The sequence below is a fragment of the Argopecten irradians genome, chromosome 16 (assembly GCF_041381155.1).
Source record: "Argopecten irradians isolate NY chromosome 16, Ai_NY, whole genome shotgun sequence".
Taxonomy (NCBI): domain Eukaryota; kingdom Metazoa; phylum Mollusca; class Bivalvia; order Pectinida; family Pectinidae; genus Argopecten; species Argopecten irradians.
This window is the reverse complement of record NC_091149.1, coordinates 21,432,593-21,460,535: the sequence shown is the minus strand read 5'-3', so window position 1 is coordinate 21,460,535 and position 27,943 is coordinate 21,432,593. Positions and strand designations below refer to the sequence as shown.

General features: G+C 37.4%; 1 protein-coding gene across 1 annotated transcript; it reads right to left on the bottom strand.

The window, feature by feature from the left end:
* Positions 1–1,268: 1,268 nt before the first annotated feature.
* LOC138310394 (prolyl 4-hydroxylase subunit alpha-2-like) lies at positions 1,269–27,670 on the bottom strand. The gene is made up of 13 exons (XM_069251600.1): positions 27,403–27,670; positions 24,463–24,617; positions 23,605–23,936; positions 22,492–22,543; positions 21,893–22,044; positions 21,161–21,328; positions 20,215–20,264; positions 6,720–6,822; positions 5,123–5,170; positions 3,863–3,901; positions 3,283–3,351; positions 2,727–2,796; positions 1,269–2,560 (listed from the first exon to the last, which is right to left on the bottom strand). The coding sequence occupies exons 1-13, from the start codon at positions 27,597–27,599 to the stop codon at positions 2,484–2,486; spliced, it is 1,512 nt and encodes a 503-aa protein (XP_069107701.1). The 5' UTR covers positions 27,600–27,670; the 3' UTR covers positions 1,269–2,483.
* Between the last annotated feature and the right edge of the window lie 273 nt (positions 27,671–27,943).

Genomic DNA, 27,943 nt, shown 5'->3' with positions numbered 1-27,943 from the left:
AATTAAAATTGACGATAGCAGTTTACTTTCTATTGTTTTTGAACTGCTAATATTTGCCAACACTTCCTCCTCGCATGACTATAAAAAGTCTTCCATATTGACTACATATATAATCCCTCCTTATTTCAAACACTGTGAAAGATAACTTTGGTATGTTTTTATCCCCCGCTTTCACCGAAACGGGGGTATAAATTTGGGTTTGTCTGTCTGTCTGTCCGTCTGTCTGTAACACTTCGTTTCCGTGCAATAACTGTAACAAATGTAAAATGTCAAACTTGGTGACAAAATTAAATGCCTTAAGGGCTCGGCCATTTTCGATAGCGACTTTCACCGGACCTTATTTAGCGGAGTTATGGCCCTTTGCTTAAATAAGAAAAAGTCAGTTTCTGTCACTTCTGTAAAATAACTGTAATTGATGTTAACCGGTTTTCTTCAAACTTGGTAACAAGGTTGAATGCCTTAAATGTCTGGCCAGGTTCGATCATCCTTTCAACGGATGTTATTTATCAGAGTTATGGCCCTTTAATTTAATACAAATGTCATTTTTCTGCAATTTCTGTGTAATAAGTAAGAAATGTTAAAATTAATTGTTAAAACTTGGTAACAAAAATAAATGCCTTAATGGCTTAGCCAAGTTCGATCGCCACTTTTGACAGATCTTAATTAGCAGAGTTATGGCTCTTTGATTAAAAAATTTAATAAAAAAAAGTCATTTTCTGCCACTTCCATAAAATTACTGTAATAAATATTAACCGATTTTCATCAAACTTGGTAACAATGTAAAATGCCTTATGGGCTTGGCCAAGTTCGATTGCCACGCATTTTTCAACCAAGGTTAAACCTAACCTCAATAATGTTTACCTACAATATGTCCTGAAAGCGGGGAATGAAAATTCCACGAATTTCTTTGTTAATGTATCCATACATAATAAGTATGAGTATACCACAGAAAGCTACATCATGGTGTATTCCCATGCAGTTTATTTTTCTACTTTTCTATTCGGTTGAGCGAATAATATCTGGTAACGAGTCTCAGGCACGTACATGTTTTTATCGCATACCTATGCTCGTTACTACAGTGATACAACTAATTTCGCTGAATAGTTTCTGTTGGTTTGTATCACACATGTATGGTACAAGATCTTGTATCACCATACTAGCCATACTTCAAAGGGGAATTCCTTTTTCACACAAAACACACATTTAAGGGAAATTCCCTCTGCAGTCGAATTATTTGATATTTTAAAAAAAATCAAGAACACAGTACCTACATTTAAAATGTATTCTTAAAATACCATGCGTATATGTTAGAAGAAGGTTGTTTATGTGTTTATAAACATAGCGTATTTGAGCATTTCCCGTGAATACTGGACCAATCAATGTAAACATTGCGTTCGATCGTTTACGGGTTCGCCGACTAAGTTTAGACCGAGGTACAGTACTGATGAAACCTAGCCAATATGATTTAAGAAACAAACTATAGATAACTCTACTCTCCTAGGAAACAAATTTATCCAAATTCTTTAAACAGTTGTTATCCGTGCGTCCAATTGAACACTATTCTATACTAGGAACATGTGAAAAATGCAAAACCACCCATTTGTGTTAATCTGTCTCGTTTTTTGCGTGGATGGAAAATATTACTCGTGTGCTACGCACACTGGTGACATTTTCCTCTGCGCGACAAACTCATGCGATCCGAGACGTCAGATCAACACATATGGGTGGTCTTGCTTATCAATATAACACCATTTAACACTTACACAGATACACACCTATATAAACACATGTTCTTTTCATGAATTGATCAAAATATTTACACGAAACCATAATCACAAATCAAATATCGTACAGTCGATACTATTCGTGCGAGACATATACGACATTACTGTGACTGCGTAAATTTAATGAATAATATTAACCGTGTGGAGACTAATCGGAAAATTATAAATCCCGAAAATTGCATTTTCTGGTTTTAATTCCACACCGCACTTTGTGGTGCGAAAACACACGGCTAAGCCCTATACGGTATTTCAAAACTACAGAACCCCATTCTCACCCACCTTTCGTACACACCTTTCGTGGGGGAATAGTATAAATATATATTACCATAAGAAATTTAAAAAAAAAAGTCAAAATTCCAAACTTACCTCAATAATACGTGCCCTAGTTAATTTGTATTGTACACACATGATATAACATTTATAACTCTTAGACTTTATTTCTTAACTTTAAAAAAGAGTTGTTTACTATAAAAGTTGATATCACATAGTTGTTACGATTAAGAGGCTTCTTTTATCATATTCCTCGATTGACACGAAAGCATGAGTGACTCCCATAATTATCAAATCTTGATCACTCTGAGTTGGTTAATATAAAAATTGATTTCGCATTTTTGTGACAATTCAGATAACATAAATTAAAGTGCTGAATTAATTATAGGTCATTTTCGTATGCCACAGAAGCGTTGGTGATTCCCATAATTATCCTATCTTGATCACTCTGTCTTGGTGACCACACACTCTGTTTGGTACAGATTGCCATACTTCCGTGGTACCGTCTGTAAGTAAAGCATAAGACTTTCAATAGATTACAATGAAAGTCTCCGAAAGCGCAAATTTCTTCAAAGCGCGCACATATAAAAGCGCAATGAAATATATAGTTGCAGCATAATGCTTCATTGGAACATGGACAATTTTCATTGATACGTAATCTTGTATACTTACACCAATTCGTGGCATACATCACAGGACAGATAGACATGACAGCCCCCGCCTCGTAAAACACAACATCACCCTATAACAGAGAATTGTAATCACCTAGTAGTTTTTTCTTTTAAAAACAATGACTTTTTAAAAAAAGGAAAACAATAAACACATTATTATTAAAGTAAATTATCCAGTCAAAGTAAAATTGTTGAGTGAATTTTCGACCCGCATTTTGGTCCTATTCTTACAACAAATGTTACTGAATATTTTCTCATTATACTTTGAAAGGATAATTGACTTTGAAAATATAATGTGTTGATAATGAAAATGCATATTTTTTCATGTTATTGATATTCTAATTAGTATTTTGATTTTTAATTACTGTAAAAGCGATAACCAATCATTACGCTGATTCTATCAAATTCAATGTTGCACGATCCAATATTAGTGGGTTCACAGTTCCGAATTTATTTATACATTTCTTTTAAACATTAAGATATATTAAACGTCGCGTCTTTTAAATTGATGGCATGAATTAGCAGTAAATATGCATAGGGTAAATAAAGGCACGCACCTTGTTCAGTTTTAAAATGGTTTTGTAGTAAGGGAAGACAACCTCGCCACCCAGGCTAGAATCAGACAGCTGTGTGGAACATCAGAAATAAATTTGAAATATCATGATAATTATGATCATTTTACAACTAAATATATTTCAAGGAACAGACACATAAAATAATCTTACTTATTACCCAAAGTGTTATTTGTGATGTTATCAAAAAAAAAAACGGAATAAAGCATAATGATGCAATCAAAAGTTACGATACTGTTACAAGCAAGTTTGACACATATTTAAAACAAATATTGCATATTTGCATATATCCATTTTATATAACATTGTTTAATGTGATATATGATGACAAATTTAATTTATTAATGAATAACGTTGATAGAACAATCCATGTCGATATGGAAAGAGATACATGTATGCAGGGAATTGTAGGTTGTGATAAAATATAACATCTGATGTTTATTAAATGATATTATCTGGTACATTTGTAAAGATAGACACAATAATTGTGACATGCATTGTATTAGTGCTATATGCTTCAGTAATAAAACGCTGTATTTGTTGCAAACAAAGAAAATTAACATACCGCAGCCAGCATCGTCCCGGCAAAAGAAATGGGATATTTCTAAAAACAATAAAAAAAATGACGAGTTGACTAAGATAGTGTGTTATCAATGAAGGTCATAAAGGAACATTCTAATATCATCCAGTTATGCAACATATATAAAATATGTAGTGACTAATTAACTAGACAATGTCCAAATGGTCGATGAGATATATGATATTCAGATGTTGCCAAAATGGTCGATAAAATATATATTGTTCAGATGTTGCCAATATGGTCAATAACATTAACTCATTGACAAGAAGAATCTAGATAGCCCCTTCATTATAAGTTGTTTTCGAACAATTTGACCATTCAATCTGATTTAGTACAGATCCTTATTATCACTACGTTTGCTAAGAGAATCTGAGAAAATCCCATTAGGGGTCACCTTTACAAATGGCCAATCAAATTGCTGCTTGAAAATCCTGACAATGAGTTTCAGGTGACGAAATAGTTCGGAAAAAAAACTATTTTTAAGAATTATTTTCGTGTATCGAATCATCTCGCCCAAAGAACACAGCAATGCTAATCTAATCTTATATCTTAAGTAAGCGTGGTATAAAGGTCATCTGAACATGACCCTAAATGTATGTTGTCAGATACTTTAATGAACGGACTGGTTATATGATCTGGTTTTTAATCAGATTGTGTTCCATCGAGCCTATATTGATTAAGGATACATGTATTGCAACCCATGAATTAAAGTTATATGTGCCGTATTTTCGTTCTCCCGATTCAAGAAGAGCTTTTACTATGTTATTAAACACCAAAAGTTACCAACAGTTCGATAATAACAATACCAAATTAATGTATATAATTTGATTTAATAAGTACAAATCAGACTTAAAATGAATGTTGTCAGTACTCTCAAAAAATCATGATATTTACGTCAGCATTGATCTACACACGATCAAACCAAAACATTGTGCTCTATCATTTACTTTCACATTATATTGTTACCGTGTTAGTAGTTATTATAATGTGACTGATATGTTTTCATCTTAACGTACACAAAGCATAACAAACTATAAATATTACAATGCTTAAATTCTGTATTGTTGCAAATGCTTATAAAGCACATACAAAGTTGTCCGTGACATTGAATGATTTTCACAGCTTAATTCATCAGAACACATGTTTTCAATAGTTCATTGGAGAAAAAACATTAGAATTATCGCTCAGTTACGGTATATACACCTCTAATACAGAGTGAGATAATTTATCTTATTCAATATTTACCTGTGTGTATCCTTCACTGTTGATTCCATCAAGTCCAGCATTTAATACCTACAAAAGGTAAGCATATTTCAAAAAGATAAAACGTAATTCTTCATATGATTCATTATTTGTTTTCCTAAATCAAAAATGGTGAACACAATATTGATGCATTATAATAACTTTAGGTATATCATAAATGTTGGTGCATTTTAATAACCACACGTAAATAAAAAATGTTGAAGCATTATAATATTTTTACGTACGTGTATCTTATAAATATTGAAGCATTATCATAACTTTATGTATATCATAATAACTTTACGTATATTATAAATGTTGAAGCAATACAATTAACTTTACGTTTATTATAAAAATGATTATGCATTATGATAATGTTATGCATATTATAAATGTTAATACCTTATACTAATTTAACGTGTATTATAAATGTTGATGCATTAAAAATACAATAAGTATATTAAAAATGCATCAACATTCATAATAACTTAACGTATATTATAAATGTTGATGCATTATAATAACTTTACGTATATAATAAATGCTGATGCATTGTAATAATTTTGCGTATATTGTAAATGATGATGCGTTATAATAATTTTAAATATTATGAATATTGAAGCATTAGAATAACTTTACGCATATAATAAATGTTGATGAACTTTACGTATATCACAAACGTTGTAGAAGAATTATAATATCTTTACGTATATTATATAACTACGTATATTATAAACGTTGATGCATTATAATAACTTAACGTATGTTATAAAATGTTAATGCATTATAAAAACTTATAATAACTTTACTTTTATTATATTCACTGTACATATATCATAATCACTTTACTTATGTTATAATCATTCTACGTATATCATAAATGTACTCATTTTGGCTAAGTCACATTTTCGCTCAAAATTATTTTAAAAAAACAACCAGTTCTTGTTGTGCATTAATTTTGTAATAATCTCTCCAATAACAACTTACTATATATAAAATTCAATTTGATTAATTAAAAAAATGCGCTAAATATTTTAATATTATTACTTAAATATGATTATAATTTGATTACCTTTAAAACATTACGATTTCAGAATAGACGAATGGTATTGTTACTGCACTAAATTTTGTGGTCAAAGTATCAACCGTTGTGACATTAGCTACCATAATATGTTTTGTCTCATTTCAATATCACCAATACTGACCTAAACTATAATGAATTACCTCTCAACATCCACCCAATTTTATTTTCACTGGTCAACCAATGTAATTTGATCTGATTCCCATTAGGAAGGGTATAATCTGCTGAATTAAATTTATTTTGACTTACAATTCTTTATTTTGACTCTGTTTTTAATTAATCAAAGATCACTTTTTGAAAGCGTCGGTGATGGCCGAGTTGTCACCGACGAGTGGTTTAGATGTTCCAACCTTTTCCCCATCTCCTACAACCGACATATTCTTAAATGGCTCTGGCTGTTAATAGGGCGTTTAACCAATAAAAATGAACCAAACATATTTTTTTCTAAAAACTTAAAAGGTAAGGAAAATGTTATGACTGTATTACATAGACATGCGTAATCACACGTGTTAAACTGACCTCAAACTTGGTTCGCTGCGGCCGATACCTGGTTAGTTTGATCTGAGACAGATCCTCCTGTACGGCCATTGTAAAGGGCCCAGAGGAATCGTTCACTCTTACTCTGGAACAGAAAATGGTTTTATGTAGATTATAAAATAAGCGCAATACAAAGATATTAAACTTATAAAAAACTTGTTATATCGTGTGTAGTATCATCCAAAATATTCAAGGTATAGTTAATAGGCCATGGGCTAGGAGGGTCCCACATGCACCCCCCCCCCCAAACCTCCGAACCAATATTTTTCTGAACCCTTATGACCCACTGATCACAAATCAAAATGTTAACATTGCATAAGTTGGGATGAACTTCCGGTTATGACGTCATCAAGATGGCCGCCATCTCGAATTTCACTAAAAATTGAAAAATAGTCATAACATTAACATTTTCCAACCGAAGTAGACAAATGAGGTACCAAAATGACCACAATAGAACCACAAATACATATCAGGACCACAAAATCCATTATATATGTAGTGATTTCTACACAGGAAATGAAAAAAATCGGATTTAAAGCTCAAAAATGGTGATTTTTCAGCAAATTTTTCATATTTTGTTTGACGCAGCAAAAATGTTTCCCAACAGCAATCTATTATTTCTAATAAGTTTTTTGACCACTTGTCAATCAGTTTAAGCAACAAAAACAACCAAAACCAATGTTAACATCGTATAAGTTCCGGTTATGACGTCATCAAGATGGCCACCATCTCGAATTATCATGAAAAATCGAAAAATAGTCATAACATCGGCATTTTTTCAACTGAAATAGACAAATGAGGTATCAAAATGACCACAATAGAACAACAAATACATGTCGTGACCAAATAAGCCAATATATGTAGTGATTTGAACGCAGGAAATGAAAAAAATAATATTTTAAGCTCAAAAATGGTAATTTTTCAGCATTTTTTTATTTGGCTTGACGCAGCAAAATTATTTCCCAACAACAAATGTTATTCACCATGGGCTATGTTAGGTGGGGGTAGTTAACTATGTCGTAATGTTCAACAAACATGGGCAAATGTATATTGGGGTAGTAAACTATGTCGTAATGTTCACACCATGTGCTATGTTAGGTGGGGGTAGTTAACTATGTCGTAATGTTCACCATGGGCTATGTTAGGTGGGGGTAGTTAACTATGTCGTAATGTTCACCATGGGGCTATGTTAGGTGGGGGTAGTTAACTATGTCGTAATGTTCACCATGGGCTATGTTAGGTGGGGGTAGTTAACTATGTCGTAATGTTCACCATGGGCTATGTTAGGTGGGGGTAGTTAACTATGTCGTAATGTTCACCATGGGCTATGTTAGGTGGGGGTAGTTAACCTATGTCGTAATGTTCACCTATGGGCTATGTTAGGTGGGGGTAGTTAACTATGTCGTAATGTTCACCATGGGCTATGTTAGGTGGGGGTAGTTAACTATGTCGTAATGTTCACCATGGGCTATGTTAGGTGGGGGTAGTTAACTATGTCAGTAATGTTCACCTGGGCTATGTTAGGTGGGGTAGTTAACTATGTCGTAATGTTCACCATGGGCTATGTTAGGTGGGGGTAGTTAACTATGTCGTAATGTTCACCATGGGTATGTTAGGTGGGGGTAGTTAACTATGTCGTAATGTTCACCATGGGCTATGTTAGGTGGGGGTAGTAGTTAAACTATGTCGTAATGTTCACCATGGGCTATGTTAGGTGGGGGTAGTTAACTATGTCGTAATGTTCACCATGGGCTATGTTAGGTGGGGTAGTTAAACTATGTCGTAATGTTTCACCATGGGCTATGTTAGGTGGGGGTAGTTAACTATGTCGTAATGTTCACCATGGGCTATGTTAATAGTTAACTTATGTCGTAATGTTCACCATGGGCTATGTTAGGTGGGGGTAGTTAACTATGTCGTAATGTTCACCATGGGCTATGTTAGGTGGGGGTAGTTAAACTATGTCGTAATGTTCACCATGGGCTATGTTAGGTGGGGGTAGTTAACTATGTCGTAATGTTCACCATGGGCTATGTTAGGTGGGGGTAGTTAACTATGTCGTAATGTTCACCATGGCTATGTTAGGTGGGGGTAGTTAACTATGTCGTAATGTTCACCATGGGCTATGTTAGGTGGGGGTAGTTAACTATGTCGTAATGTTCACCATGGGCTATGTTAGGTGGGGGTAGTTAACTATGTCGTAATGTTCACCATGGGCTATGTTAGGTGGGGGTAGTTAACTATGTCGTAATGTTCACCATGGGCTATGTTAGGTGGGGGGTAGTTAACTATGTCGTAATGTTCACCATGGGCTATGTTAGGTGGGGGTAGTTAACTATGTCGTAATGTTCACCATGGGCTATGTTAGGTGGGGGTAGTTAACTATGTCGTAATGTTCACCATGGGCTATGTTAGGTGGGGGTAGTTAACTATGTCGTAATGTTCACCATGGGCTATGTTAGGTGGGGGTAGTTAACTATGTCGTAATGTTCACCATGGGCTATGTTAGGTGGGGGTAGTTAAACTATGTCGTAATGTTCACCATGGGCTATGTTAGGTGGGGGTAGTTAACTATGTCGTAATGTTCACCATGGGCTATGTTAGGTGGGGGTAGTTAACTATGTCGTAATGTTCACCATGGGCTATGTTAGGTGGGGGTAGTTAACTATGTCGTAATGTTCACCATGGGCTATGTTAGGTGGGGGTAGTTAACTATGTCGTAATGTTCACCATGGGCTATGTTAGGTGGGGGTAGTTAACTATGTCGTAATGTTCACCATGGGCTATGTTAGGTGGGGGTAGTTAACTATGTCGTAATGTTCACCATGGGCTATGTTAGGTGGGGGTAGTTAACTATGTCGTAATGTTCACCATGGGCTATGTTAGGTGGGGGTAGTTAACTATGTCGTAATGTTCACCATGGGCTATGTTAGGTGGGGGTAGTTAACTATGTCGTAATGTTCACCATGGGCTATGTTAGGTGGGGGTAGTTAACTATGTCGTAATGTTCACCATGGGCTATGTTAGGTGGGGGTAGTTAACTATGTCGTAATGTTCACCATGGGCTATGTTAGGTGGGGGTAGTTAACTATGTCGTAATGTTCACCATGGGCTATGTTAGGTGGGGGTAGTTAACTATGTCGTAATGTTCACCATGGGCTATGTTAGGTGGGGGTAGTTAACTATGTCGTAATGTTCACCATGGGCTATGTTAGGTGGGGGTTAGTTAAACTGTCGTAATGTTCACCATGGGCTATGTTAGGTGGGGGTAGTTAACTATGTCGTAATGTTCACCATGGGCTATGTTAGGTGGGGGTTTAGTTAACTATGTCGTAATGTTCACCATGGGCTATGTTAGGTGGGGGTAGTTAACTATGTCGTAATGTTCACCATGGGCTATGTTAGGTGGGGGTAGTTAACTATGTCGTAATGTTCACCATGGGCTATGTTAGGTGGGGGTAGTTAACTATGTCGTAATGTTCACCATGGGCTATGTTAGGTGGGAGTAGTTAACTATGTCGTAATGTTCACCATGGGCTATGTTAGGTGGGGGTAGTTAACTATGTCGTAATGTTCACCATGGGCTATGTTAGGTGGGGGTAGTTAACTATGTCGTAATGTTCACCATGGGCTATGTTAGGTGGGGTAGTTAACTATGTCGTAATGTTCACCATGGGCTATGTTAGGTGGGGGTAGTTAACTATGTCGTAATGTTCACCATGGGCTATGTTAGGTGGGGTAGTTAACTATGTCGTAATGTTCACCATGGGCTATGTTAGGTGGGGGTAGTTAACTATGTCGTAATGTTCACCATGGGCTATGTTAGGTGGGGGTAGTTAACTATGTCGTAATGTTCACCTATGGGCTATGTTAGGTGGGGGTAGTTAACTATGTCGTAATGTTCACCATGGGCTATGTTAGGTGGGGGTAGTTAACTATGTCGTAATGTTCACCATGGGCTATGTTAGGTGGGGGTAGTTAACTATGTCGTAATGTTCACCATGGGCTATGTTAGGTGGAGGTAGTTAACTATGTCGTAATGTTCACCATGGGCTATGTTAGGTGGGGGTAGTTAACTATGTCGTAATGTTCACCATGGGCTATGTTAGGTGGGGTAGTTAAACTATGTCGTAATGTTCACCATGGGCTATGTTAGGTGGGGGTAGTTAACTATGTCGTAATGTTCACCATGGGCTATGTTAGGTGGGGTAGTTAACTATGTAGTTAACTATGTTAGGTAATGTTCACACATGGGCTATGTTAGGTGGGGGTAGTTAACTATGTCGTAATGTTCACCATGGGCTATGTTAGGTGGGGGTAGTTAACTATGTCGTAATGTTCACCATGGGCTATGTTAGGTGGGGGTAGTTAACTATGTCGTAATGTTCACCATGGGCTATGTTAGGTGGGGGTAGTTAACTATGTCGTAATGTTCACCATGGGCTATGTTAGGTGGGGGTAGTTAACTATGTCGTAATGTTCACCATGGGCTATGTTAGGTGGGGGTAGTTAACTATGTCGTAATGTTCACATGGGCTATGTTAGGTGGGGGTAGTTAACTATGTCGTAATGTTCACCATGGGCTATGTTAGGTGGGGGTAGTTAACTATGTCGTAATGTTCACCATGGGCTATGTTAGGTGGGGGTAGTTAACTATGTCGTAATGTTCACCATGGGCTATGTTAGGTGGGGGGTAGTTAACTATGTCGTAATGTTCACCATGGGCTATGTTAGGTGGGGGTAGTTAACTATGTCGTAATGTTCACCATGGGCTATGTTAGGTGGGGGTAGTTAACTATGTCGTAATGTTCACCATGGGCTATGTTAGGTGGGGGTAGTTAACTATGTCGTAATGTTCACCATGGGCTATGTTAGGTGGGGTAGTAGTTAACTATGTCGTAATGTTCACCATGGGCTATGTTAGGTGGGGGTAGTTAACTATGTTAGGTGGGCTATGTTAGGTGGGGTAAACTATGTCGTAATGTTCACCATGGGCTATGTTGTGGGGGTAGTTAACTATGTCGTAATGTTCACCATGGGCTATGTTAGGTGGGGGTAGTTAACTATGTCGTAATGTTCACCATGGGCTATGTTAGGTGGGGGTAGTAGTTAACTATGTCGTAATGTTCACCATGGGCTATGTTAGGTGGGGGTAGTTAACTATGTCGTAATGTTCACCATGGGCTATGTTAGGTGGGGGTAGTTAACTATGTCGTAATGTTCACCATGGGCTATGTTAGGTGGGGGTAGTTAACTATGTCGTAATGTTCACCATGGCTATGTTAGGTGGGGGTAGTTAACTATGTCGTAATGTTCACCATGGGCTATGTTAGGTGGGGGTAGTTAACTATGTCGTAATGTTCACCATGGGCTATGTTAGGTGGGGGTAGTTAACTATGTCGTAATGTTCACCATGGGCTATGTTAGGTGGGGGTAGTTAACTATGTCGTAATGTTCACCATGGGCTATGTTAGGTGGGGGTAGTTAACTATGTCGTAATGTTCACCATGGGCTATGTTAGGTGGGGGTAGTTAACTATGTCGTAATGTTCACCATGGGCTATGTTAGGTGGGGGTAGTTAACTATGTCGTAATGTTCACCATGGGCTATGTTAGGTGGGGTAGTTAACTATGTCGTAATGTTCACCATGGGCTATGTTAGGTGGGGGTAGTTAACTATGTCGTAATGTTCACCATGGGCTATGTTAGGTGGGGGTAGTTAACTATGTCGTAATGTTCACCATGGGCTATGTTAGGTGGGGGTAGTTAACTATGTCGTAATGTTCACCATGGGCTATGTTAGGTGGGGGTAGTTAACTATGTCGTAATGTTCACCATGGGCTATGTTAGGTGGGGTAGTTAACTATGTCGTAATGTTCACCATGGGCTATGTTAGGTGGGGGTAGTTAACTATGTCGTAATGTTCACCATGGGCTATGTTAGGTGGGGGTAGTTAACTATGTCGTAATGTTCACCATGGGCTATGTTAGGTGGGGGTAGTTAACTATGTCGTAATGTTCACCATGGGCTATGTTAGGTGGGGGGTAGTTAACTATGTCGTAATGTTCACCATGGGCTATGTTAGGTGGGGGTAGTTAACTATGTCGTAATGTTCACCATGGGCTATGTTAGGTGGGGGTAGTTAACTATGTCGTAATGTTCACCATGGGCTATGTTAGGTGGGGGTAGTTAACTATGTCGTAATGTTCACCATGGGCTATGTTAGGTGGGGGTAGTTAACTATGTCGTAATGTTCACCATGGGCTATGTTAGGTGGGGGTAGTTAACTATGTCGTAATGTTCACCATGGGCTATGTTAGGTGGGGGTAGTTAACTATGTCGTAATGTTCACCATGGGCTATGTTAGGTGGGGGTAGTTAACTATGTCGTAATGTTCACCATGGGCTATGTTAGGTGGGGTAGTTAACTATGTCGTAATGTTCACCATGGGCTATGTTAGGTGGGGGTAGTTAACTATGTCGTAATGTTCACCATGGGCTATGTTAGGTGGGGGTAGTTAACTATATCGTAATGTTCACCATGGGCTATGTTAGGTGGGGTAGTTAACTATATCGTAATGTTCACCATGGGCTATGTAAGGTGGGGGTAGTTAACTATATCGTAATGTTCACCATGGGCTATGTTAGGTGGGGGTAGTTAACTATGTCGTAATGTTCACCATGGGCTATGTTAGGTGGGGGTAGTTAACTATGTCGTAATGTTCACCATGGGCTATGTTAGGTGGGGGTAGTTAACTATGTCGTAATGTTCACCATGGGCTGTTAGGTGGGTAGTTAACTATGTCGTAATGTTCACCATGGGCTATGTTAGGTGGGGGTAGTTAACTATGTCGTAATGTTCACCATGGGCTATGTTAGGTGGGGGTAGTTAACTATGTTCGTAATGTTCACCATGGGCTATGTTAGGTGGGGGTAGTTAACTATGTCGTAATGTTCACCATGGGCTATGTTAGGTGGGGGTAGTTAACTATGTCGTAATGTTCACCATGGGCTATGTTAGGTGGGGGTAGTTAACTATGTCGTAATGTTCACCATGGGCTATGTTAGGTGGGGGTAGTTAACTATGTCGTAATGTTCACCATGGGCTATGTTAGGTGGGGGTAGTTAACTATGTCGTAATGTTCACCATGGGCTATGTTAGGTGGGGGTAGTTAACTATGTCGTAATGTTCACCATGGGCTATGTTAGGTGGGGGTAGTTAACTATGTCGTAATGTTCACCATGGGCTATGTTAGGTGGGGGTAGTTAACTATGTCGTAATGTTCACCATGGGCTATGTTAGGTGGGGGTAGTTAACTATGTCGTAATGTTCACCATGGGCTATGTTAGGTGGGGGTAGTTAACTATGTCGTAATGTTCACCATGGGCTATGTTAGGTGGGGGTAGTTAACTATGTCGTAATGTTCACCATGGGCTATGTTAGGTGGGGGTAGTTAACTATGTCGTAATGTTCACCATGGGCTATGTTAGGTGGGGGTAGTTAACTATGTCGTAATGTTCACCATGGGCTATGTTAGGTGGGGGTAGTTAACTATGTCGTAATGTTCACCATGGGCTATGTTAGGTGGGGTAGTTAACTATGTCGTATGTTCACTATGGTCGTGTAATATGTTCATGTTCACCATGGGCTATGTTAGGTGGGGGTAGTTAACTATGTCGTAATGTTCACCATGGGCTATGTTAGGTGGGGTAGTTAACTATGTCGTAATGTTCACCATGGGCTATGTTAGGTGGGGTAGTTAACTATGTCGTAATGTTCACCATGGGCTATGTTAGGTGGGGGTAGTTAACTATGTCGTAATGTTCACCATGGGCTATGTTAGGTGGGGGTAGTTAACTATGTCGTAATGTTCACCATGGGCTATGTTAGGTGGGGTAGTTAACTATGTCGTAATGTTCACCATGGGCTATGTTAGGTGGGGGTAGTTAACTATGTCGTAATGTTCACCATGGGCTATGTTAGGTGGGTGTAGTTAACTATGTCGTAATGTTCACCATGGCTATGTTAGGTGGGGGTAGTTAACTATGTCGGAATGTTCAACATGGGCTATGTTTGGTGGGGTAGTTAACTATGTCGTAATGTTCACCATGGGCTATGTTAGGTGGAGGTAGTTAACTATGTCGTAATGTTCACCATGGCTATGTTAGGTGGGGGTAGTTAACTATGTCGTAATGTTCACCATGGGCTATGTTAGGTGGGGGTAGTTAACTATGTCGTAATGTTCACCATGGGCTATGTTAGGTGGGGGTAGTTAACTATGTCGTAATGTTCACCATGGGCTATGTTAGGTGGGGGTAGTTAACTATGTCGTAATGTTCACCATGGGCTATGTTAGGTGGGGGTAGTTAACTATGTCGTAATGTTCACCATGGGCTATGTTAGGTGGGGGTAGTTAACTATGTCGTAATGTTCACCATGGGCTATGTTAGGTGGGGGTAGTTAACTATGTCGTAATGTTCACCATGGGCTATGTTAGGTGGGGGTAGTGTTAACTATGTCGTAATGTTCACCATGGGCTATGTTAGGTGGGGGTAGTTAACTATGTCGTAATGTTCACCATGGCTATGTTAGGTGGGGGTAGTTAACTATGTCGTAATGTTCACCATGGGCTATGTTAGGTGGGGGTAGTTAACTATGTCGTAATGTTCACCATGGGCTATGTTAGGTGGGGGTAGTTAACTATGTCGTAATGTTCACCATGGGCTATGTTAGGTGGGGTAGTTAACTATGTCGTAATGTTCACCATGGGCTATGTTAGGTGGGGGTAGTTAACTATGTCGTAATGTTCACCATGGGCTATGTTAGGTGGGGTAGTTAACTATGTCGTAATGTTCACCATGGGCTATGTTAGGTGGGGGTAGTTAACTATGTCGTAATGTTCACCATGGGCTATGTTAGGTGGAGGTAGTTAACTATGTCGTAATGTTCACCATGGGCTATGTTAGGTGGGGGTAGTTAACTATGTCGTAATGTTCACCATGGGCTATGTTAGGTGGGGGTAGTTAACTATGTCGTAATGTTCACCATGGGCTATGTTAGGTGGGGTAGTTAACTATTCGTAATGTTCACATGGCTATGTTAGGTGGGGTATTTCTATGTCGTAATGTTCACCAATGGGCTATGTTAGGTGGGGGTAGTTAACTATGTCGTAATGTTCACCATGGGCTATGTTAGGTGGAGGTAGATAACTATGTCGTGATGTTTGCCATAACTTATGTTAGGTGGGGCTAGTTAACTATGTCGTAATGTTCACCATGGGCTATGTTAGGTGGGGGTAGTTAACTATGTCGTAATGTTCACCATGGGCTATGTTAGGTGGGGGTAGTTAACTATGTCGTAATGTTCACCATGGGCTATGTTAGGTGGGGGTAGTTAACTATGTCGTAATGTTCACCATGGGCTATGTTAGGTGGGGTATTTAACTATGTCGTAATGTTCACCATGGGCTATGTTAGGTGGGGGTAGTTAACTATGTCGTAATGTTCACCATGGGCTATGTTAGGTGGGGGTAGTTAACTATGTCGTAATGTTCACCATGGGCTATGTTAGGTGGGGGTAGTTAACTATGTCGTAATGTTCACCATGGGCTATGTTATGGGGAGTTACTACGTAATGTTCACCATGGCTATGTTAGGTGGGGGTAGTTAACTATGTCGTAATGTTCACCATGGGCTATGTTAGGTGGGGGTAGTTAACTATGTCGTAATGTTCACCATGGGCTATGTTAGGTGGGGGTAGTTAACTATGTCGTAATGTTCACCATGGGCTATGTTAGGTGGGGGTAGTTAACTATGTCGTAATGTTCACCATGGGCTATGTTAGGTGGGGGTAGTTAACTATGTCGTAATGTTCACCATGGGCTATGTAAGGTGGGGGTAGTTAACTATGTCGTAATGTTCACCATGGGCTATGTTAGGTGGGGGTAGTTAACTATATCGTAATGTTCACCATGGGCTATGTAAGGTGGGGGTAGTTAACTATGTCGTAATGTTCACCATGGGCTATGTTAGGTGGGGTAGTTAACTATGTCGTAATGTTCACCATGGGCTATGTTAGGTGGGGGTAGTTAACTATGTCGTAATGTTCACCATGGGCTATGTTAGGTGGGGGTAGTTAACTATGTCGTAATGTTCACCATGGGCTATGTTAGGTGGGGTAGTTAACTATGTCGTAATGTTCACCATGGGCTATGTTAGGTGGGGGTAGTTAACTATGTCGTAATGTTCACCATGGGCTATGTTAGGTGGGGTAGTTAAGTATGTCGTAATGTTCACCATGGGCTATGTTAGGTTGGGTAGTTAACTATGTCGTAATGTTCACCATGGGCTATGTTAGGTGGGGGGTAGTTAACTATGTCGTAATGTTCACCATGGGCTATGTTAGGTGGGGGTAGTTAACTATGTGATAATGTTCACCATGGGCTATGTTAGGTGGGGGTAGTTAACTATGTCGTAATGTTCACCATGGGCTATGTTAGGTGGGGGTAGTTAACTATGTCGTAATGTTCACCATGGGCTATGTTAGGTGGGGGTAGTTAACTATGTCGTAATGTTCACCATGGGCTATGTTAGGTGGGGGTAGTTAACTATGTCGTAATGTTCACCATGGGCTATGTTAGGTGGGGGTAGTTAACTATGTCGTAATGTTCACCATGGGCTTTGTTAGGTGGGGGTAGTTAACCATGTCGTAATGTTCACCATAGGCTATGTTTGGTGGGGGTAGTTAACTATGTCGTAATGTTCACCATGGGCTATGTTAGGTGGGGGTAGTTAACTATGTCGTAATGTTCACCATGGGCTATGTTAGGTGGGGGTAGTTAACTATGTCGTAATGTTCACCATGGGCTATGTTAGGTGGGGGTAGTTAACTATGTCGTAATGTTCACCATGGGCTATGTAAGGTGGGGGTAGTTAACTATGTCATAATGTTCATCATGGGCTATGTTAGGTGGGGGTAGTTAACTATGTCGTAATGTTCACCATGGGCTATGTTAGGTGGGGGTAGTTAACTATGTCGTAATGTTCACCATGGGCTATGTTAGGTGGGGGTAGTTAACTATGTCGTAATGTTCACCATGGGCTATGTTAGGTGGGGGTAGTTAACTATGTCGTAATGTTCACCATGGGCTATGTTAGGTGGGGGTAGTTAACTATGTCGTAATGTTCACCATGGGCTATGTTAGGTGGGGGTAGTTAACTATGTCGTAATGTTCACCATGGGCTATGTTAGGTGGGGGTAGTTAACTATGTCGTAATGTTCACCATGGGCTATGTTAGGTGGGGGTAGTTAACTATGTCGTAATGTTCACCATGGGCTATGTTAGGTGGGGGTAGTTAACTATGTCGTAATGTTCACCATGGGCTATGTTAGGTGGGGTAGTTAACTATGTCGTAATGTTCACCATGGGCTATGTTAGGTGGGGGTAGTTAACTATGTCGTAATGTTCACCATGGGCTATGTTAGGTGGGGGTAGTTAACTATGTCGTAATGTTCACCATGGGCTATGTTAGGTGGGGTAGTTAACTATGTCGTAATGTTCACCATGGGCTATGTTAGGTGGGGGTAGTTAACTATGTCGTAATGTTCACCATGGGCTATGTTAGGTGGGGGTAGTTAACTATGTCGTAATGTTCACCATGGGCTATGTTAGGTGGGGGTAGTTAACTATGTCGTAATGTTCACCATGGGCTATGTTAGGTGGGGGTAGTTAACTATGTCGTAATGTTCACCATGGGCTATGTTAGGTGGGGGTAGTTAACTATGTCGTAATGTTCACCATGGGCTATGTTAGGTGGGGGTAGTTAACTATGTCGTAATGTTCACCATGGGCTATGTTAGGTGGGGGTAGTTAACTATGTCGTAATGTTCACCATGGCTATGTAGTGGGGTATTAACTATGTCGTAATGTTCACCGGTGGTGGGGTAGTTAACTATGTCGTAATGTTCACCATGGGCTATGTTAGGTGGGGGTAGTTAACTATAGTCGTAATGTTCACCATGGGCTATGTTAGGTGGGGTGAGTTAAGTATGTCGTAATGTTCACCATGGGCTATGTTAGGTGGGGTAGTTAACTATGTCGTAATGTTCACCATGGGCTATGTTAGGTGGGGTAGTTAATTCTATGTCGTAATGTTCACCATGGGCTATGTTAGGTGGGGGTAGTTAACTATGTCGTAATGTTCACCATGGGCTATGTTAGGTGGGGTAGTTAACTATGTCGTAATGTTCACCATGGGCTATGTTAGGTGGGGGTAGTTAACTATGTCGTAATGTTCACCATGGGCTATGTTAGGTGGGGGTAGTTAACTATGTCGTAATGTTCACCATGGGCTATGTTAGGTGGGGGTAGTTAACTATGTCGTAATGTTCACCATGGGCTATGTTAGGTGGGGGTAGTTAACTATGTCGTAATGTTCACCATGGGCTATGTTAGGTGGGGTAGTTAACTATGTCGTAATGTTCACATGGGCTATGTTAGTGGGGGTAGTTAACTATGTCGTAATGTTCACCATGGGCTATGTTAGGTGGGGGTAGTTAACTATGTCGTAATGTTCACCATGGGCTATGTTAGGTGGGGGTAGTTAAACTATGTCGTAATGTTCACCATGGGCTATGTTAGGTGGGAGTAGTTAACTATGTCGTAATGTTCACCATGGGCTATGTTAGGTGGGGGTAGTTAACTATGTCGTAATGTTCACCATGGGCTATGTTAGGTGGGGGTAGTTAACTATGTCGTAATGTTCACCATGGGCTATGTTAGGTGGGAGTAGTTAACTATGTCGTAATGTTCACCATGGGCTATGTTAGGTGGGGGTAGTTAACTATGTCGTAATGTTCACCATGGGCTATGTTAGGTGGGGGTAGTTAACTATGTCGTAATGTTCACCATGGGCTATGTTAGGTGGGGGTAGTTAACTATGTCGTAATGTTCACCATGGGCTATGTTAGGTGGGGGTAGTTAACTATGTCGTAATGTTCACTATGGGCTATGTTAGGTGGGGGTAGATAACTATGTCGTAATGTTAACCATGGGCTATGTTAGGTGGGGGTAGATAACTATGTCGTAATGTTCACCATGGGTTATGTTAGGTGGAAACTCTGAGGAACCACGGATCTACAAAGTGTTCAGTTGAAGATCATGTAGAAAACGATTTACAAATTCTAGTTTAATTTTTATTTTATCTTTTTTTCTGCATGGTAAATCTAGCGTTTGATTTGTAATTGGAGGGAGAGGGGGGAAAGATTGACGCCAAATCAAGATGCAGAATGTCAACAAAACCACTAAATATTTTAGTTTGTTGAACTTCAAGTCATCATCTGATTGGAGAAACAAAATATCACACGGGAAATTTCACGGAATGATATTGAATTATTAGAATAATGTAATAAATTAATTTTTAGAATATTGTCTAAGTCAATACATTGTATAATTCATGGTAAAACTTAATGTACATTACCTAAATTTTGGATTCCCGTATTTGTTTGACGTAACAGCCTTCTGAAACATCTACAAGGTAAGAAAAAAATACGTCACTCAAGGATAACATGGATGATGATATTTTCGCGATTTCGCTATATGTATTTTAAAGTAAACATGCCTAGATATTATAACAAAAATGGTAGGCAATAAAATAATATCAATTGTTCTTTTTAAATTTACAATCAACTTCAAGGTCACAAATGTGAATTTTGTAATGAACGTTTTTTATCAATTATACAAAGTGAAATATATAGTAATTAAAAATAATCTGCATATTCATCTATCACTATTACGTTAAAATCAAGTGATGACTGCAAGGCAGTAAATGTCAACTTCATGAGATCACTAATGTCGGCTTGGAATATTTATTTGATCACTGACAAACTCTTCGTTCAAATAGATGAATCATAGTTACTTAAAGATTTTCTTGCTTTAACCGAGACCTTATGAGGAAAGGCACCATATATAAAGAATGTGTACATATTTTATCGGTAATAATATTTTAGATTCTTGAACCAGAAACACTGAACTTAATTTTCATAAAGTAATTTTGGTGATTGCGATCGTTCATCATTGTGTTAACCTGTTAAAGATTGCTAAAAAATTCCTCCAAAATATGTACGTTCTCAGTATTAATCATGTATGTCTTGTAAAGGTGTTTCTATCATTTTAGTTATATGTGCCGTAATTATCATACTCAAGAATCAAGAAGAGCTTTTGATGTTTTATTCACCATCGTAAATTACCACCTTTTGGTAAATAAATGTCTACACGGCATCATACAGGTTTGTCTGTCCGTTTAAATTATCTTGACTGCTTTATTAATGAAACCGGATGGGTTTAGAAAATTAATACTGAAGAGAAAATAACAGGTAAAATTTTCGATCAGTTACGGATTATATAACTTTAACAATAAAACCTACCTTGTAATAGCCAAGGGTACTGATATTTGATGTGACGTCCTCGCTAATCACACCAGGGACAACCACTATCAATGGCCGTCTGCGAATCATTTTAGCATCATAATAGTATTTTCTGGTCAGAACCGAGTCATCCCATGTATCCAAACTCACGGTTCGGCCTTTGGTTTTCTTAATGGATTTTATGTGAAAAAGAAATGAATGCTGCATTTAAATCTTTGTTTTCGTTAATTTTAATCATGTGATGTTATTAGAGTCCATATTTATCGCATACGATCTTCTTTTTGGTCTGGAAATCATCATGAAAATATATTTACGATATAGTAATCTAAATACAGATCCCGTTCTTAACTGATCTGTATAAATTATATCATTATCTCACGCTTCTCTCAGTGGACGTAATAAAACGTATTTTGGATCTAGATAAGATTGTTTGTCCATTGTCCAAAAATCATTGTTTCAAGGTAATTAGAACAAACAATATGTCGAAGAATAGCTATTCGCACAACGACCGAACTTAGTCATGAAACATTTGTGGTTTATGCAAAGAGGCGTTGCAAACACGAAATATTCCACGATGATATTCTTTAATTTAATATTTTCGTGATATAACGCTTTCTTGATTCTAACAGAACATGAGAGGACACACCTCTATACGGACTACTATTATTATAATAATGAATCAGATAATACGAGGTAAAAATAATAACAACGTACATTTGTATGTAGGTTTACCTTATTCGTTATTGAAATTTCTCCTGAGCACAGTCCTACTCTAAGGCGAGTAAACTTCGATACTTTATTTCGGTGTTCCTTCGTCATTTCGTTCCTAGATTTCTTCATTTTAAAATGTTCTTTATTTTGCCTTGCAATTTTACTGTCTGGTACTGTTAAAATAACAAAACAACTACTCATTCTCTTTTTATCACATAACTGGTCTGTTTTTCCATAGTATACGACTATGTGACGTCATTTGTAATTTTGAATAATAATTAAAATGTAACGTCGCATGAATATCTCAGAATGTAGACAGTAACGTCACTTATAATTATGACTTCGTCTGTCTTGCATATGAATGAAATAAAATATTTTCATCATATTTCGATAAATCTTAGTTATGACCTTGTTTTAAATAGAATATTATACTTGTGACTATGTAATATGAAGTTTAACCTAAAAGCTCGTGGTAACCCTTATTATCAAACTCGTTTAACAAAGTTCATATTTTTACCATTCGTCCTCTATAATTCTAAAATTTATAAAATAATGATATAAACTGTTTAATTTGCTGATTGTGCATAATGTATAGCATTTATGATATTTCCTATACATACCCAGCTCGAGAAAACGATCGTTAGTCTCCAAAGCGTTATCGATATCGCCAATCTGAAGGGGAAAATAAAAGATATTGGGTTACGAAAATATGCTAGTATCGTGTAATCTTCAAACGGCAGTTTAAGCGCTAGATCTTGTAGTAATATTGATGTTCTCATGTCAATGATACTATGTACAGGAGTGTGTCTAAGAGCTATTTGAAAGTGTTGATAGGTACTAGTTTGTTTGTTTGTTTGTTTGATTAGTTTAACGTCCTATTAACAGCTAGGGTCATATAAGGACGGCCTCCCATGTATGCAGTGTGTAGCGTGTGTGAAGTGCGTGGTGCGTGTTTTGGGAGACTGCAGTATGTTCGTGTTGTGTCTTCTTGCATAGTGGAACTGTTGCCCTTTTTATAGTGCTATATCACTGAAGCATGCCGCCGAAGACACAAAGCAACACACCCCACCCGGTCACATTATACTGACAACGGGCGAACCAGTCGTCCCACTCCCTGTTTGCTGAGCGCTAAGCAAGAGTAGAAACTACCACTTTTATAGACTTTGGTGTGTCTCGGCCAGGGGACAGAACCAAAAGCCTTCCTCACAGGGGCGAACGCTCAACCCAAGGCCAAAAGTGAGGCGGTGCCAAGGTAGGCATTAGGACAGATAAAGTCAGTTAGGAAGAAGAGAAAAGATAAGATCCTAAATTTAGTCGCCTTTTACGATCATGCAATAGGGGCAGCAGGTACAATTCTAACGCCCTACCTGCAGGGCCAGATAGGTTCTAGCAAAGTTTAACAGATAAGTGACCAGCTTCTAACACCTGATATCTGATCTCTCGTTATTCAACACATATAACAACTACACTATAAGACAAAATAGTTGTCGTTCTTTTCCTTTACACATTTACGGTTCTTAAACATCCGATTTACTGACATTAAAATGCACTGTTCAAGAAAATGTTTCAAAAATATCTAAAATGTAGTTTCAAAAATATTTAAAATGCATTATAATGATAAACCTTTGACATAAATAGGATAGTTTTGATGGGTATTGCCTGTTTTCAATTCATTTTCAATTCAATTGAAATAACATTTTGTTGAAATCGAAATGGATAGTTCAACCACTTACCCGTAGATATACAGTGGCTAGATTACTATACAACTTCCCCACGGTATGTCTGCCTATATCATCTGTACTCTTTCCGTTTTCGTCAACGACAAACTCAAGCCAATCTATAGCACGATCATACAACCCTTTAGTGTATGCACATAACCCAAAATCCATAGCGTCCTCTAGAACCAACGGTTCGTGTGGTTTGACACCGTTCACTGTCCCATCCATTATTTCATACATGGAGTAATCCTGGAAGTCTTGCAGGCCCAGTACAGCGTATGTTATGTTGTTAAAGTCATCCTCTGAAGGGAGATTATCTTCGATATTCATCAGTTTTACTTTTAAATCTGACAAAAAAGGAATAGCTGATTTAAACATATTTATTGTTGAAATTACAGACAACAAAGGATTATTTAGTACTAAGAATAATTCTAGTTAGGCAGCATACAAGCTCTGGAAGTCTCAATTAGTTGTGTAAACTATTGAAGTAATATTCTGATGTTAACAAGATATCATTGGTACGAAAAAATAATTAAGATACATGATGTAGTGACAATAAAGAACTAATATCGAATGATTGATGAAAAGGTGACCTTTTCAGTAGAAATCACCCTAAATGCTTAAAGCATGAAAATGTTGAAGCTGATAATGTAAGTTAATGGAGTCTTGAAAATAAATCAAGAATCGTTTATGAGAATTTCCCATGTAGATGACAGCTATTGTTTCTCTCCCTTGCAGCAAACACCAAACACTTCTGTTACAACCCAGTTTGAGACAATAACGTACTTTGAAATGATTTCTCAAAGTGCGTTATTTTTTTCAAGGTACAAAAAAATAAGTAGGTACAGCTCTTCCATTTAACATGTTATTTACCATTAACACAGATAGAGCTCTTCAGTAAGGAGGCGACCATGTCCCTCCAGTCCTTAGCCAGCCTCTTAGTAAGGTGGAACACGTTGATTGGATGAGCAAGGTAATCTTCATACTCTATGACGTCCAGGTGTATACGTTTAGCCTGGTCAATTATTCTGAAATAAAAAACATGAAAAAATCTATAGCTAAATATAGATTGTGGATAGTTATTAATTTTAGTTATGTTAACGGATCACTTACACCGTTACACGTATGTTTGGTTATTGCAAATCTAGGACAATAAATAAACATGGAAGACAGAAAGATTATTATAAAAAAGGTTAATGAAATCAATTAACTAAACAAATAATCAAGCCTGTGTGTGTGTTAGTGTGAAAAATGGTCGAAATCTCAATACAATTTAATTAGAACAAAGACGCTGATATATAAATCAACTGCAATAAATTTAGATTTGACTACCGCAAGTCAAATACTATTTAATCCTGTGAAATAAGCTCTCTGTGTATCAATATGAGGTCTGTAATAACTTCTTAAAACAATTGATACATTCATTCAGATTACAATGCCAATGGATAGTCCATTCAGTATGTGATATTGTTTTATGTTATTTTATTTTTCATTACCAGTCTAAAGCGAGTTCATAACTCACGATGAATTAATAACAAGAAACATATAACTACCGGATATAGACATTGTATAAACTATTCTCTACATATAATTACAAGAGTTGTTTCCCCTGTAAAAAATCATTCATATCTACCTGTAAATTCACAAACAAATATTTTAATAAACACTTATAATATTAAATGTCATGTAAGCATCAACAAAACAGAAATCTTTAACCGGCTATCTTGTAGCGCATTATCATTTTTAACATGAAAAATGAAAGGTTTTTAATATTTCCCACATATTCCCAGTCTTCCTTAATATGAACACATGTAATAACGAATCTTAGAAGGGCGAAACATTGTTTAATATTTTTTAATCTGTTTATGGATATATGGAATGAGGTACTATTGGTGTCCAAAGATCTTAAATGCCTGCAATTTTTCATGTATGTCAATAAAGATACCAAACTTTCAAATACATGATTAAGTGCAAAAATAAGACAAATCTTTATCTAAATAAATTTCATATTAATATTGGAAATGTTGTGCAGAATAAGTATATAGGTAGATACATTTTGTACAGATATAAAATATATTTAGAATTCGAGGCCATTTACCTTATTTTCATAAATTCTACAAATCTACTGTTGTAAACCACCCGAGTGGAATTTTAAAAGGCTTGCGTTTCAGTATATCCTCTAGTTTAATCATTATCTAAATGTTACTATGTAGAAAGTTAAAGTATTATTATAACGAGAAAATGTACAATATTCGCCCATATTAGATTATAGGTTACTCCAGATATTCCAACAACAGTGCAATGACAACCAGAGTAGTAGTTTTCACAGACAGTACCTTTATCAGAGACAAATTGGAGGTGCCTGATATGTGTTTCTACCTGATATCCTACCCACCCTCCCAATCTGCCGTATCATTTCTCTTATATAAAAAAATGTGTGGCATGACAGTGGTACCAGTTCATTTACATACGATGACCAGTATCTTCAAACGTGTGTCTTACGTTTTCGACGTATGTCTAACGTTTTCGGAAGGGAGGTAACTCGTACATAACGTTTTCGTACACGTGTTTGATAGAATTTGTGTTAGATTTCGAATCGAAAATGCAATTTTTTGTGGGGTTTTTCTTCTTTCTAATTTCAATTTAAAATGAAGGTGTCACTTTTTCTAAGTATTTACACAATTTCACTGTTGAAATAAGACATTATTTAATAATGGAATATTATTGAGTTTTCGCAGAAAATGTTTTTAAATCGACATAAAAACAACGTCTGGAGTTGGCAATATCTAGTGTAAAATATTAACATCTGTTTATCTGTTTAGAATTGCTTGATTTATGTCCAAGCACTATGTAACACCGTGTAGTGATTTGTATTGAAGTGATACAATCACACGTTTCATTCAGCAATTGAAAAATCGATTATAAAAATGGCGGACGTTTTATTGCTATCAAGATACATCATTACCACACGAAGGCCTTCTGATCAAAGCTAACACACTTATCAAATAATGAGCATCATGGCACAAAGGTAAACATTAAACCGCAATTATCAATGTTATAATTTACGTCCAACCTAAATAAAGCATTTAATAGTTTGATATAAACATTGAGATCTTTTTCTCTTCTGATTTAATGTAGTTGAAATGCGGGTTGGTTAGATTAAGTAAAACGATTTGGTAATTTCCTTGATATTTCGCCAGACATCTGTATGCAATACTAATACATTGATTTGTGTATGTACATTTGGTTGCTTATCGATGTATTACAAACAATAATATGGCGTTGTGATTTTTAAAGTCTGGATTACATATAGTGAATATAGTGAATCTGTTAATGAAATAGACACTGTCATTATGTATCTATTATCTTGTCCCAGTAAATACGAAAAGTGGATAATCCGGTAGTATTTTACAATTTTCTGGATTGATTCTAAAGAACTTTATTAAAGTGAACAGTCGGGCAAGGATGGCTAAAGTCGGTAACAATTGTGTGAATGTATCCAGAATAATTTCTTATGGAATAGAAAAATAAAATCTCGCGTCAAAATCTGTTTGCGTACGAAGAAATTAATTTAAAGTATACATGTAGGAATCCTAAAACGTCCTGCCGGCTGACTATGTCCGTGGTTACATTTCCACGCAGCCTCGCTTTCAATGCTTTCAGCTTTTCTTTATTTCAATGGTCAGAGCTGGGAAACGTAAGCAGAACTTGACCGTCGTATTAATATGTGAGAACTTTTGGAAGGTCAATGAACGCATTTAGACTGGTTTTCGTTGCCCGACTATTCCCTTTAACATAATATTTACGTCTTACCTCGAATGATGAAATATCTGATGAACATCCTCCTCACTATGGCTCTTCCTCTCTATTTCAACTATCGCATTCGATAAACTAATCATTTCCTCTTCTATGTAAAAATACTTCTCAAGGTTAACATAGGAAAACAGGTTTGATCCTTGAACATACTGAACTATCACTAATATAAATATTATGTTTGAAAAAGACACCATGTTGGGTCAGACTTTGTGATTAGTTAACTGTGTGTTAAGTTATGTGTAAGCTGTGTTTTAAATGTTGTCCGATACAACGTGGATGGCCCCGCAACAGATGTAGTACGATATTGATTACATCTCTAACTCATATCGGACAAGACACAAGATGTCGCATCAACAGATTATCCCGAGCACACAGTACGGTTCGATAAGGATTCATGTAAAAGGTATACTATGTAATACGTAATTAATCAATAATATATAGTATTTTTAACTAGTGATACGGTTTGTTTATGTGTTAAATGTGCTATGGGTAAAGTTGACAATGCAATCTAAAGGGATTTAATTAAGACTGAAGCTTT

Excerpts from the sequence above, each read along its gene's own strand:
- LOC138310394 (XM_069251600.1), bottom strand. The coding sequence starts at position 27,599 with ATGGTGTCTTTTTCAAACATAATATTTATATTAGTGATAGTTCAGTAT. Across the intron at positions 21,329-21,892 it reads AAATTTCAATAACGAATAAG|AAAACCAAAGGCCGAACCGT; the intron begins GTAAACCTACAT and ends AAATCCATTAAG. Across the intron at positions 3,902-5,122 it reads ACAGTGAAGGATACACACAG|AAATATCCCATTTCTTTTGC; the intron begins GTAAATATTGAA and ends TATTGTTTTTAG.